This window comes from Leucoraja erinacea, chromosome 26, assembly GCF_028641065.1.
Source record: "Leucoraja erinacea ecotype New England chromosome 26, Leri_hhj_1, whole genome shotgun sequence".
In the NCBI taxonomy this organism is placed as follows: Eukaryota; Metazoa; Chordata; class Chondrichthyes; order Rajiformes; family Rajidae; genus Leucoraja; species Leucoraja erinaceus.
Genome location: NC_073402.1, coordinates 17,158,192 through 17,172,508, shown reverse-complemented (window position 1 = coordinate 17,172,508; position 14,317 = coordinate 17,158,192). Strand labels below are relative to the sequence as shown.

General features: G+C 40.5%; 1 protein-coding gene across 1 annotated transcript in view; it reads right to left on the bottom strand.

Annotated features, from left to right (window-relative positions):
* Positions 1-14,317, bottom strand: part of LOC129709575 (microtubule-actin cross-linking factor 1-like) — a 335,842-nt gene that overhangs the window by 69,897 nt on the left and 251,628 nt on the right. The window contains exons 40-47 of the mRNA XM_055656025.1: positions 13,308-13,457; positions 10,774-11,007; positions 9,274-9,522; positions 7,934-8,162; positions 6,808-7,124; positions 5,378-5,554; positions 2,626-2,749; positions 108-316 (exon numbers count right to left, since the gene is read on the bottom strand). Coding sequence (XP_055512000.1) covers positions 108-316; positions 2,626-2,749; positions 5,378-5,554; positions 6,808-7,124; positions 7,934-8,162; positions 9,274-9,522; positions 10,774-11,007; positions 13,308-13,457 — 1,689 coding nt within the window. The remainder of the gene's footprint in view (positions 1-107; positions 317-2,625; positions 2,750-5,377; positions 5,555-6,807; positions 7,125-7,933; positions 8,163-9,273; positions 9,523-10,773; positions 11,008-13,307; positions 13,458-14,317) is intronic.

Sequence of the window (14,317 nt, the reverse complement as noted above, 5' to 3'; positions counted from 1 at the left end):
TCTTTCACAAAATCATAATACATGTATGAAACTATGACACCGGGTATGATATGGCTATCATAACTTCTCAACTTCTGCAAAAAGCAAAAGACTAGGAGAAAACTCACAGCGTTTTGGGCCAGGGAATCCTGGATGGCAGCAGACGACAACGGCAAATTATCCTGATTTTTCAAACTCTTTTCAACACCTTCCAGCCAGTTCAGTAAATTATCCAGACCTTCTTGAACACTCTGAGACTGAGCGATTGATACCTGCATCTTCTCGTTGTGTTCTGAAACTACTGTAGACAATTTCTTGAACCTCTGCGTGATGGAACCTAAAAGGAATACAAGACTATGTTATTCAGATATTCAGCATGTGTTTTTTAATGATTGTATTGTGTAAAGTTTCAGTTTGCATAAATACAAATATTTATTTTGGAGAATGAAATTCTAAAAGTCAGTAATGCAAGGAAAGGTGAACTTTGCTTTGAAGTAATGGTTAAAGGAAAGAAAAGGCACAGAAGTGTATAGATATGCTAGACAGTCAGAACCTTTTTCCCCCCAAGCTGGAATTGTCCAGCACTAGAGGGCACAGCTTTAAGGTGAGAGAGAGGGAAAGTTTAATGGAGATGTGAGGGGCAGGTTTTGTTTTACACAGAGAGTGGTGGGTGCCTGGATCGTATTGCCGGGATGGTGCAGGAGGCAGATGCGAAAGTGGTATTTAAGAGGCTTTTATATAGGCACAAAGAAATGGATCATGTATGGGCAGATGCGATCAGTTTAATTTTGGATTATTGAGTATGCCTTTGATAGCCCAATCTGGGTTGTTGCGGAGTGAGTCGATGGCAGTACGTTCAGGGGGGGAGAGATTGGAGTGAGACAGGGGAGTGGAGAAGTTGAGGCGGTTGATGTCGGGACGGCAGTTTTGGATAAAGAGTTCTAAAGCCGAGGGGGGTTCCACGAGAAGGGATTATGTTCAAGACGGGATTATGTTCGGTACAAACATTGTGGGCTGAGGGTTCCATTCTTGTATTGTACTGTTCTATGTTATAAGGAGGAAAGTTAAAAGGGGAATGTGGGAGCAAAAACAAGAGTAGGGAATGAATAAAGGGAATGGGGTGAGATAAGAGAGTAAATGAGGAACAGGGAAGAGGAGGATGAATATGCAAAATAAGAGAGGCGAGAGAAACCGAGGAATACAATTCCTGACTGTCTGAAGAAGGGTCTCAACCCGAAACGTCACCTATTCCTATTCTCCTGAGATGCTGTCTGACCCGCTGAGTTACTCCAGCCTTTTGTGTCTATCTTCTGTCTAATACAATTAGACTATTCAGTTCTGTGCAACATTTTTTATAAGACCACTTTGACTTCAACCCTTTTTTTCCCCCCGTCAAGGAGGGGAGCAGGTGGAGTGGAGGGAAGTGGGGCAGCAAAAAAACATAAAGAGTATTCTGCTCAGCGGGGCAGGCTCTGATAACAGCTGCGAAAGTTCTCAGCAGAAGCCTGGTCGCAGCGGCCCACTCTGCACTGTTGGGGCGATTGGTTGCGTGTCTCTGCACTGCACTTCCAGCAGAGCATGAAAAATCACCTCTCATTGTGGGCCTTTGTGCCGTTAGTCACAAATACTTCCCTGACTGCATCACTGCCAGATGTTCACACTCGCCACATTCCCGTTGCATAACATTAAACCATTTGTCCACTTACTTTACCCATGATACATTTGTAAACTGATATACAAGATAAATTGATTCTTCAGAAAATTAGCAGAAATATTAGCCAACTTGGAATTTAGAAAACAAAAAAAAAATGTAGAAAGTAGAATAGTTAACAGAGCATCTGGAAAAAGAAAAGCAACATTAAAATGTCAAATTTTTCCCTCATACATTTTAACTCCTGACTGAATTCTTTATTCCCAGTCTGTTTTCTTGATTTGTTTCAGATTCCCAGTATATTTATATTTTTTCTATTGTTTGTAAATTGTCAGATTTACAAATAATGTCCTTAGCATTGAATGAACAGCTTCAGTCAAGGCACAACTAGAGCCTAATTAGTTGCTTCAACTAATATCAGTGTATCGCTTTGATTCCCTTCAGGAATTCCCAATTGGTGCTATTTTTATTTTCAGTACACCAAATAAGGGAAGATTAACCCAACAATTCTAAACCATAGGTTACTGCTCATGCAATAGTTTCATATGACCTAACACATAAACTATGTGCCACTTTGGCAGAGACATCATACAATTCACATTTTACAATACTTTTGGGATGTCTGAATCACTGCCATCAATTTAGTGAAGAAAGGCAATTTCTCAAGTATTATTGAACTTTGAAAACTTACATTATTATTTAAAACATTTCAGTCACTGTCATTTGTAGATGATAATTGTATTTACCTGAAAAGTTTCATTGCTGTAATCAAATGAGAGTAGATTTATGATCTACTATGTGAAGATGACTCAGGATTTGAAGCCTGAATTATAAATGACAATTAATTTTTTAGAAAGATATAGAGAGGTTGGCGGATCACCAATTTTATTTATATATATTGAAGATGGATGATTTGCTGAGAAGCAGCGTTATTTCCTATTTGTTGCAATTACAGAACCACATTTTGGTGTAAACAGCTAGTACTGAAATGGTACCTGTCGTTAGTTGAATTTGATCTTGGTTTGGAACAAGGTCATCATCCAAGGACATCAAGGAGTTTGCTGCTTTTTGTAACTTTTCTACGCCGACTTCATGCTCAGCTAGGTCTCCCTGAAGCACCTGTAAATGCAAAATTATACAATAACTCATTCATATTTAAATGAATCCTTCTCTCTGTAAAAGGACCACTTAGCTCAACTAATGGCTTGGTGTATTTTGATATTGCCCAGGTGCGTTATGGAGATATACAGATTGGGATAAAGATGTTGTAAAAACACCACAGTAATCCCCAACAGCCTGCTTTGGAGAGAGTGTTGCTTGAATTAGCAAGGACCTAGTCACCACAGGATATTGGAAGACCGAGAGCTGGGCTAGTTTAAACGTCCCCCATCTTTTTGCTTAAGAATACTTAGATTTGCACAATAATGCAGAAGTCGTCATTGTCCTCTTCAGCACCAAGTACATTACTTAAGAATTGCCACACCGACAAATAATCTCAGGTTGATTGCGGACAGGTAACCATACCTGGCAGTTCTCAGAAGGTTTATTAAAATATCACGCTAATAAAAGAAAGAATATACCCTTTCCCAGTATATTTTTTACAATTTTCTGCTAATTTGACCTGGCAGTAAACATGTTGAAATAAAAAGTATCAGTTTCTCCAGCATTTTTGTCCCTTCGCTCCATAGATGCTGCCTCACCCGCTGCGTTTCCACAGCTTTTTTGTCTAACTTCACAGCTTTAACATGTCACCAGATCAAAAATCTACATTGATCATCATGAATGTTTGTTAAACATAGTGTTAAACATATCTGATGCGTGAGCATTCCTTGTTGTTGTCGAGCTCACTATCCTTAGCTAGTCTTCATGAGACTAGCCCTACAAACAACAAAGTAAGCCAAATATCAATAGCCAATAATTGCCGACCATACCAAGACGGAAGAAAATATTTAAAAACTTTATTAGAGTTTGCATCGCATGCAACACTTGAAGCTTAGATTTAAAACACAGCAAGATTTGCACAATAATGCCAAAGCCGTCATTTGCCTCTTCAGCACCAAGTACAAACATTTGACTGCAATAGGTTGCGTTCCACGTAGTAACTGTTTTCTGCTCCTGTTCCTTTACTCCAAAAGTTCCCATCTACTATCCTGGATCTCTCACATTAATTAAATATGTACCAAAAACAGAAGGAGAACTGCTGGAGGAACTCAGCATCTGTGGGGGGAAATGGAGAGTCAGCGTTTTGTGTCTACACCTTCCATATGGGCTAAAAGAGTAGAGGAGAGAAAGCCAATATACAGCGAGGGTAGGACAAGAGCTAGGTGGATACAGATGAGATGGGGTTGATTCAAAGATAGACACAAAATGCTGGTTTGTAACTCAGCGGGACAAGCAGCATCTCTGGAGGGAAGCAATGGGTGACGTTTCCGGTCAAGACCCTTCTTCAGACTGATCATCTGTAGAAGGGTCTCGACTCAAAATGGCACCCATTCCTTTTCTCTGGAGATGCTGCTTGTCCCGCTGAGTTACAAACTAGCATTTTGTGTCTATCTTCGATTTAAACCAGCGTCTGCAGTTCTTTCCTACACAGATGGGGTTGATTGGCAGGTTAGTCAGATTTTTTATACTGACCATCTCCCCTCTACTCTTGTCGCTCAGATGAAGGATCTAGATCCAAAATGCTGTCTGTCTATTTCCTTCCTGACCTGCTGGGTTCCTCCATCAGCTCTTTCTTAACCCCAGTTCCCAGCACTTACAGTCTCTTGTGCCTTAATCAAATGGGTGATGCCCTCGATAACCCTGGCCAAGTACGTGACACTAAGTTCTACATTGACAGCACACAGCTTCCACTTCACCATCGTCAAACCCCAACTCATTTACTGTAACTCGATGGTCAGGCTGCTTCTCTGACTGAACGAGCAGCAATACCCTCCGATATTGTGAAATCTGGCGCCACTGATTTGCCTTTCTGTTGCAAATTCCATGTGCATAACTACTAACTCCATATTTATTTGGATTAAACTAAACTTTTTGTAATCTTGCAAACAAATCTGACCCCAAATTGAGTCACAACTTTCTGACACCTTACCTCATGTTCTGCTGCAATCCTTTGTTATTCCTGGACCTGATTAGTCCATCAGCTCTTTGTTGGCCTCCCTTGTTCTACTATTGTAAATTTGAGGTTATCCAGAATTAGCTACCTTCGTCCCCAATCACCGAGTCTCAGTTGAATGTCCATGCAAGTAACCCAAACACCGGGAAGCTCATAAAAACAAGGTTAAAAATATGCCCATTGTAATTGTAGAGCAGTTCAGCTTCCCAGAAGCAGAATGCTGCAGGTTTGTTGTCAGGCTTCCAAAAAAACAAAAAAAGACAAAGTGCTGGAGTAACTCAGCAGGCCGGGCAGCATCTCTGAAGAACATGGTTAGGTGATGTTTTGGGTCGGAACCCTTCTTCAGACTCTTCAGTTGCAGAGATGCTGCCTTATCCACTGGGTAATTCCAGCACTTTGTGTTATTTTTTGTAAACCAGCATCTGCAGTTCCTTGTTTCTTCATTGAAACAAAAATGGAACTAAATTTAGTGTGGCCCACCATACTATTCCAAATATCAAACCTTCCATCTGGCCTCAATTCCCATTGTCTGAGGTGCATTTTAACATTATTTCAAGACATTCACATTTCTACTTATTATTCAGACAAAGTAATATTATGCAGCAATTTATAGAAAAAACAACTTTGATTACCTTGATTTCTGCAAGGTGTTTCTGTAAGCTTTCTGGATCAGAAGAAATAGTTTCCAACAGAAGCCTATCTCCAGTTGCCTCCGAGTTCTCCAGCCATGAATTCAGCTCACTGGCAATGTCATGGAAATGTTGATATTTCTCCAACATATTGGCAAGGTGAGTGCCAAGTTTATTGCACTGTTAACCAAAAAAAAAAAATTATATAGATTTTTAAAACCCTCAATTTTGGTGAAATGCTGCCAAGTATCGAGTGTTCAACCTCTCCAAAATGGCTCACACAATATGTTACTGGTCCATTGCAAAAACTAATGTTAGTCAAAGACCATCGAGAATTGGATGCTGCCTGCATCATTTTTTTGAGAACCATAGATGAAAAGGCAACATTCAATGCACACCAAAGTTAGAAGCAAAGGATTCAATTATAATAATTCAGAACCATTTGATCTGCGCTGACTTTAGGAATTATATTGTGTAAGAAGGAACTGCAGATGCTAGTTTGAACCAAGGAGAGACACAAAAAGCTGGAGTAACTCAGCGGGACAGGCAGCACCTCTGAAAAGAAGGAATGGGTGACGTTTCGGGTCGGGTCTGAAGAAGGGTCTCGACACAAAATGTCACCGATTCCTTCTCTCCAGAGATGTTGCCTGTCCTGCTGAGCTTCTCTAGCTTGTTGTGTCAATCTTTTAGGAATTATATTCATTCCAATAAACCGCTGAATACAACCCAGCAGTACGAATATTGATTTCCCAAACCTCAAGTAACCCTTGCATCCCCTCTCTCTCCATCCCTCCTCCGCCTAAGTCGTTGTACTAGTTTCATTGACATCTAGTTGAGCTTCACTGTCTGTGTAACGCGTTATCACTAAGCCCACAACCAACAATGGACTGTTGTGGGCTCTACCTGTCCTTGATAATTATTGCCTTTTGCAACCTTTTCTGTTCTGTATTTCTCCAAATCACCGTCTATATCTTGTTTCCCTTTCCCCTGACTCTCAGTCTGAAGAAGGGATTTGGCCCAAAACTTCACCTATTCTTTTTTTCCCCCAGAGATGATGCCTGACCCACTGAGTGACTACAGCTTTTTGTGTCTATCAGGAACATTATTAGTGTTTTCTCTAAAAGAAATTAGACCACTTTTGTATTATCTCATGATTAATCCTTGCAATGGTCTCTGTTTCATCAAAGTGTGTTGGGCCAGTAAGGGAGATGCATAATGCTTTGATCACCTGAGAATGGTGACTGGTCATTACCAGTATTACTTAGTGAACCGTCACAAGTTACCACACTTCCTCTAACAGGATTAAAATGTACATCATTCTGTTAGTCTTTCTCCATGCATATTAATGCACTGAGCTTAGGCGTAATTGAAAATTTCAAATACAATGCAAGACTTCAAATGCCATTATATTAAGAAAATGAAAGAAGTCATACTTTTGAATGAAGTGTGCTGTAGCGATTTTTGGCATCTTCTAACTTCTCCTTCACCAGTGTGCGGGTTACAGATGGGTCGATTGGGCTCTTTAAATCTTCATTTGCATTAGCTTCTGCAAAGACATCTGCCGCATCCAAGACTTTTTGCCCAGAAATAGTGATATATCTTAGATCTCCTTTGTGAGAAATAACATCTTCAGAGAAACCCTTCTGCTTCTGCAACTTGACTTGCAATGAATCGGAGTCCATTTCACCTGCTTTTATCTCTTCTAGTTCATGCTCAGACTGAATTAGCCAGGTCTCAAATTCGCCATGATCTAATAAAAGAAATTAAGATGGTTATCAAATATTGAAGATGGTGACCACAGAATGCTTTGGAGCTCTGGAAATTAGTCAGAAAATGTCCCAAATCACTTAGACTTTACTCGCGGTACAGTGGCGCAGCGGTAGGGTTGCCGCCTTACAGCGCCAGAGACCCGAGGTCCTTCCTCACTACAAGTGCTGTCTGTATGGAGCTTGTACGTTTTCCTTGTGACCATGTGGGCTTTTACCAGGTGCTCAGGTTTCCTCCCACATTCCAAACACGTGCAGATTTGTAGTATCTCCCTCGGATGGTCACGTCGCACAGACACATCTGCACTTTAGTCTGTTTGATCTGTTTTACTGTTGTAATGTTCTTTTTACAAACCATGTTTCTCGGGGTATCTAAATCTAAATTTAATTAGTTATTGAAGTTATGACATTTTGGATGGAAGCTGCAAGCCCAAATCTCGTTGCACTTATGTGCAATGACAATAAAAGATATTATTATATTATTATTATTATTATTCTGTAAATTGCCCCTGGTGCGTAGGATGCGAAACTGGGATGACATAGAATTAGTGAAAACTGGGAAAATCATTAGTCGACACGGATTGTTGGGCCAAAGGGCCTGTTTCCACACTGTATCCACACTGTATCTCTGAACTAAACTAAACTATCTGGCAAGAATTATTAAAGCTAATTTCCAGATCATGTTATTTTAAACCACATGCAGTTTTCTGTCATCATAGTTATAATTTTTCTCAATTTTCAGTAAATAGACCTTGAATTGAAGTGTGGAAAACAAAGGAATTCTTTAACTTACCTTTCTGAAATTTTTGGAGTTCTTCCTGCAAAGCGTGAACATATTTCAGCTGAGAGTCTGCATGTAACAGCGCCGTCTCATACTGTTCCTTCAAATCGTTCAAGTTACTCTGCAGTTGTTTTCTCTCTTCTGGTGAAAGATTGTGGCCATGCTTATCCAGAAAGGACTGAGCTGACTGTGTCGCCAATACAAACGCTTGTTGCTGTGACAGCAACGTTTCATGATGTTCCTAAACAAAAGTCAAAGTGTACTTGGTTCATTTACATTGTTCTTAGATAGCAGAGGTGGAGTTGCTGCCTTGCAGCACCAGTGACCCGGGTCCGATCCCGACTACTGGTGCTGTTTGAATGGAGTTTGGACATTCTCCCTGTTATTGCGTGGGTTTTCTCCAGATGCTCCAGTTTCCTACCACATTCCAAAAAAGTACAGGTTTGTAGATGACTTAGCTTTGGTAAAATTGGCCCCAGTGTGTAGGATAGTGCTTGTGTACGGGGATCGCTGGTCGGTGCGGACTCGGTGGGCTCAAGGGCCTGTTTCCGCACTGTATCTCTAAACAAAGCTAAACTGATAATATCTTGGGGATTTAGTTTCAATTTGATCAGCTGGGCAAGTTGGCTGAGGAATGGCAAATTGAGTTTATTGCAGATGAATGCGAGATGGAGCATTTTGGAAAATCAAACAAGGGCAGGACCATCACAGTGAATGGCAGGACCCTGGGGAGGGTTGTAGAGCAGAGGGACCTAGGAGTGCAAGCAAATAGTTCCTTGAAAGTGGTGTCACAGGTAGACAGGGTGGTTAAGGCAGCTTTCGGCTTCACCGGTCTAGGTACTGAGTGTAGTAGTTGGGATGTTACTGCTGTACAAGGTGCTGGTGAGGTCACATTTGTGTTCAGTTTGGCCACTCTGCTTATAAGAAATCGTTTTTTAAGCTTGAAAGTGTGCAGAGAAGATTTACGAGGATGTTGCCAGAACTGGAGGGCCTGAGCTATAGTCAGATTGGGCAAGCTAGGACTTTATTCCTTAAAGTACATGAGGATGAGGAGTGATCTCATAGAGGTGTTTTAGATTATGAGGATCATACTACATAGAGTAGATGCAGAGAGTATTTCACCCAGAGTAGGGGAATCAAGAACTAGAAGACACAGGTTTAAGGTGAGAGGGGAAAGATTAAATAGGAATCTGAGGGGCAATCGTTTTAATCAGAGAGTGGTGGGTATATGGAATGAGCTGCCAGAGGTGGTAGTTGAGGCAGATACCATAACAATATTTCAAAAACATTTAGGGAAATGTTCCAGATTGAGGATGACTAAATCAGAGGAGTTAAAGCATGAGTGTTCATACCTTCAATGCCTGTTGCTGCTGGTTCAGGTTTCCACCCTTCCCAGTGGGAGTATCCATTACATCGTCCCGGTCTCGTGGCCGTACACCATTTCCTAAAGCATCAATTTCATCTTCACCAAGACGGTCTCTGACCTCACGAGGCCGCATGTGAGGGTAATATGTGGCTGTCTGCTGCCCCACGGATGACAGCCACTCCAACAGACCATCGATCTTTACCTTATTTTCTTCAAGTTCCTCTTCTGCTTTTGCCTGCAATCACAAAATTCTGTTAGCTCAGAGATATAAATTTCATAGAAGTTCTGATGTTTTACAAAGTTTAGGTAGAATTTAAACATTTTATTTTCGTCTTTGGGAGAAAATCCTAAAGATTGACGATCTTCTTCTTCTTGCGTATGGCCTGCGCAGCCTAAAGTTGTAGGACAACTTGTTCTATTTGGTCTTATTTGATTGTGCACGCCGGGTTGATTGCATTCGTCGAAACAGGGCGGGCCACGTGAAGGTTGCAATCTCCCACACCAAGATTGATGATGAGTAAGTCAGATGAGTTGAAGAAGCTTTTCAATAGGTTCTGTGCCCATGGCAGACCATTTCAGCTGACCAAACACGTGGACTTGGCCAGCGTTGGTCCAATGGGAGGGGAATAGTAAACACTGAAGATGAGGCACACCAACACTCTCTAACCAAACACACATGACAAATATCTGTTCTTGCCCACTCTCTCTTCCTCAGCTCCCTCTCCACGCCCTGTCTTTCTCCATCTCTCTTTCCTGGTCCACCTCCTTCTCAGCTCCCGCCTACTTTGCTCATCTTTTCTCTCAACCCTTTTCTTTCCATCTTGATTTCCCCTTGCTCTCTATCTCTGCCACAACCACCCAACCCCAGTCCCCAAATCTCAATCTCCTGCTCAACTACTCTATCCCAGTGTAAAGTTACTTCACCACTATTCTGGTTTTCTCCCTCATTACAATTACAAAACGTTTATGCACTTATTCACTGCATTTACATAATTCCCTGGATTATTATTTCTAAACTTGGTATTAGCATCAACAAATGACCATTTCCCTGGCAACTCGAAAAAACAGGAAGCAACAAACATTAGATACATTTGCGGCTCCTTCACCTCTATTCTATAACACTGTTTGAGCATTTGATTAGTATAAAACTGCTGTTGCATTACAGTACAGTATACCCAGTTATGGGTGGCATTGCCGTCCTAGAAAATGCTGTAATTACAAAGTTCTGAAATGGGAACCCTTGACAAAATCACCACAATTCGTTGTTATTTTCACATTTTGTGTTTGTTTAGCTACTTTTCTGCACAATTTACATAAGAGCAAAATGTTTTCTGTATCTTAAACGTTCTGGTAGTCACTTGTAAAGTCCATAAGGGGGAATTTTTGATACCCCGTGTGCAGTAACATGGGGTTACAATCTACCATTATAATGTGGGGGTACTGTACTGACTTTCAATACTTCTATCGATTTTCTGGTGGGTGTTACCTTTTCTGTTTCCTGCTGCACAGCTTTCGTTAAGGCACTGTCTACTTGTTTCTGAAGTTTCTCGGCACTTTGACTCAAGACTTTGTGCTGAGCCTTAACTTCCAATAGTTTTGTTTCAACTTTTGCCAATTCTTCAGTACCTAGCTTTCCCTCATTCTCATGTAATAAGTGTTCTGTTGCCTTGATTACATCCTCCATAGCAGCAGCGCGTGATTGCATGTCTTTTTGTAATGCCTAAGGAGGAACATAACAGAAAAAATAATGTAATAGCCTTATTGTGAAAGAAGGCACACAAAACAACACAGACAATATACCTACATGTACTTCATGCCCAAATCAAATCAAATTCCTGTACCCCCCCCCCCCACCCCACTCCCCTACAATCAGTCTGAAGAAGGCTCTCAACCTGAAACATTGCCTATCCATGTTCTCCAGAGATGCTGCCTGACCTGCTGAGATATTCCAGAACTTTGTGTATTTTTTCCCAATAAGCCAGCATCTGCAGTTCCTTATTTCTACAAATTCCTGTAGCCTTGTTTTAGACACAGTTTATTTTAAGCAAAAGATGAATCCCACAATTATAGAGGGTTTTACCCAAGTAAACCTGCCCATTCTATTTTGGTTGTTGACTCATTGAGGCTACAGCCTGGTAAAATTACTAAAGTCAGCCACTTCTCAACTGTACTTCTTAGTACTGTGCAGTTGAGAAGTAACTGATATTTATGTCCATGACAAAAGCAGTTCATGGTCAACCAACTGCTCTTTTTTTCTTAACATACGGAGCGGATTGATGAGGAAATTCAGAAAACCGTACGATATTTCCCATCTGCTGTTATGTTTTGATGGAAGCCAGCTACTATCCCGAGTTGAGAAGTGGAAAATATTTTTGTGATATCAGTTATACTTCTGCTAAATACCTCAATGACATTAGTAACAATACTGAATTTCATTTAAACCATCAAACTGGAGATCTAAAAGATATTTTAAGAACAGCGTTTCAGTGATATTAAATTTGGAGATGCGGAGTTCTAAAAATGATGGTTCGTCTTGTAAAAATGATTTAGCGAAAAGACCAAATATAGGCTTTATTGCATAGAAACAACAACAAAAAAGTTGGAAAATTAATAATCTCTGCTTCATCTAAAATTTTAGAATGTCATGTATTAATTACAAAGGGCATATGGAATTATTTTACTGTTGGAGAAAAGCTTTAAAAAATTGAAATTGATGTTTTTATGTGCTTTCCATCATAAATAATGCCGATAAAAAGATGATGGCTTATTTCCTGAACTGCAGCTTCTTCATGGTACATCATAAACACACTGCTACTTTTATACCTCAATCTCATGCTCTTCATGAACTTCCTCTGCCATATGAAACCATTCTCTAGCTTCCTCAAGTATTTAACACAGCTTTCCCTTGAAAATACCAACGCCAGTTAACTTCCATGCATCTGGCAGCAGTTTATCCAGTTTCCGGATCAACCATGTCACCTAATCCCATCTCCCAAATATTATTGAATTTGGTCTTAACGCTCGGCTCATCCTTCCAATTTCTCACCCAGCTGCAATCCAGGGTGGGCTGTTCCCCTACTGTGCTGGCTGGAGACTGTAGTGTGCAGCTGCTGTTCCAAGTTGAAGCACATTTAGCTACTGATTCACGCTCAGTTAAGGACTATCCTGGAGCCATATTATGTAAATAGTAAATAATAAGTGCAATAAGTCTTGCAATGTATTTCGATGGAGCTGCTCCCTCTTCATTAGAACAGAACAATTCAGGACAGATGCTTCAGCAGACAATGTCTAAACTCAACACGATGCCAAATTAATCTAATCCCTACACATCATCTATATTCCCTCAATATCCATGTCCCCCTCATAAATACCAAATTGTATCAGCTTCCATCACCTCCCCCGGTGATGTGTTCCAGGCACCCACCATTCCGTAAAAAAAAAACCCACAGCTCGCATTTAAACTTTGCTCCTCTCACAAAGCAATGCCCTCTAGTCTTTGATATTTCAATCCTGGGATAAAGATTCTGTGACTTTCATATATTTTTTAATACTTCTATCAGGTGTCTCCTCAGCCTTAGACCTCGAGAGAAAACAATCCAAGTTTGTCCAACCTTCCTTATATCCAATGCCCTCTAGTCCAGACAAGTTCTTCTTCGCCCTCTCCAAATTCTCTACATCTTTCCTGTAGAAGGGTGAGCAGAACTAACTAACTAACTAACCAATGAAAGGCTTGGATAGAACAAACATGGAGAGGATGTTTCCACTAGTGGGAGTGTCTAGGACCAGAGGGCATACCCTCAGAATAAAAGGACGTTACTTTAAAAAGGGGACGAGGAGGAATTGGAGGAATATAGGCCAAACACAGGCAGGTAGGTTTACAATATTTGGGGTAAGTAGGTCGGCATGGGAATGTTGGGCCAAAGGGTCTTTTTCCACATTGTATGACTAAATCTGATGGTGAAAAAACAGTTTGAGTTAAGGCAAAAGCTAGTCCATTATTATAAAATTGGCTTCACAAACCTGAATCGCACTCTGCTGCTCATGAAGAGCTGGCAAGTCACACTCGCTAATTGCCACCTGGTGACTGGCCACCATGTTAGCTGTCTGGGCCAGCCATGTACCAAGTTCATCCAGTTTCTGCTCGCATTCCTCCTGTTGTTCCTGTCGCGTCTGAAACAAAACTAGAATGTACATTCCTTCTTTCCATTTATGTGCTGCTAATTCACATAACTGGCATTTTGAAATACAACTTAATGATGTCTATAGATCATCTCTGGCTGGGTGGACACAATAGATCCATGCAGATTTTGTTTTCATAAGCCAAACATTTTTTTACTTGATTAAACCCAATCCAAAAACAATTGTCATGCACATGTAGTTGTGCAATTTGCCTTCAAATCATCTGAACACGTATGAGGTCCACAATGGTATAACTTTTGATTTAATAATTGATTTGAAATATTTATGTTCTGAATGAGATTTAGAAAGCTAAGCTTGAGAGATAATAATCTGTGATCTTCAAAACTAGATGGATTCAAACTGGTTGATTAAAGTTTAATGCACATGATTGCATGGCGGATGAAAGAAAATTGATGGGTGATGTTAGAATGCGCTGCAATATGCAGATAAAATCCTTACACTACACTCAGAATTCTGTGAACATTTGTCTGAGCAATTTTCAAAGAGCTGCTTGAAATTCAACAGCAGTCACAAGCAAATAGTCCTCATCTCCAGCCTTTAGATGGACTACAGATATCACATTATGAATTAGTACAATTGAGCAAGATGTGTCACAAATATACAGGGAAGCCACTGTGTGGAGATTTCACGGAAATACATTATAGAAGCAGTGAAGAATCAGCTGTTATAGAACGACAATGACAAGAACTATTAGCATGTGGTCTCATGGTTAAAAACCACAGTTAACACTTCAATGACCATTTTCAGATCCACTGCAAAGCATTATCTTCATTATGTGAGCCGTGGCGGTTAACGGAACAAAAGTATCTGAAAAAAGCAAGGCAAAACAG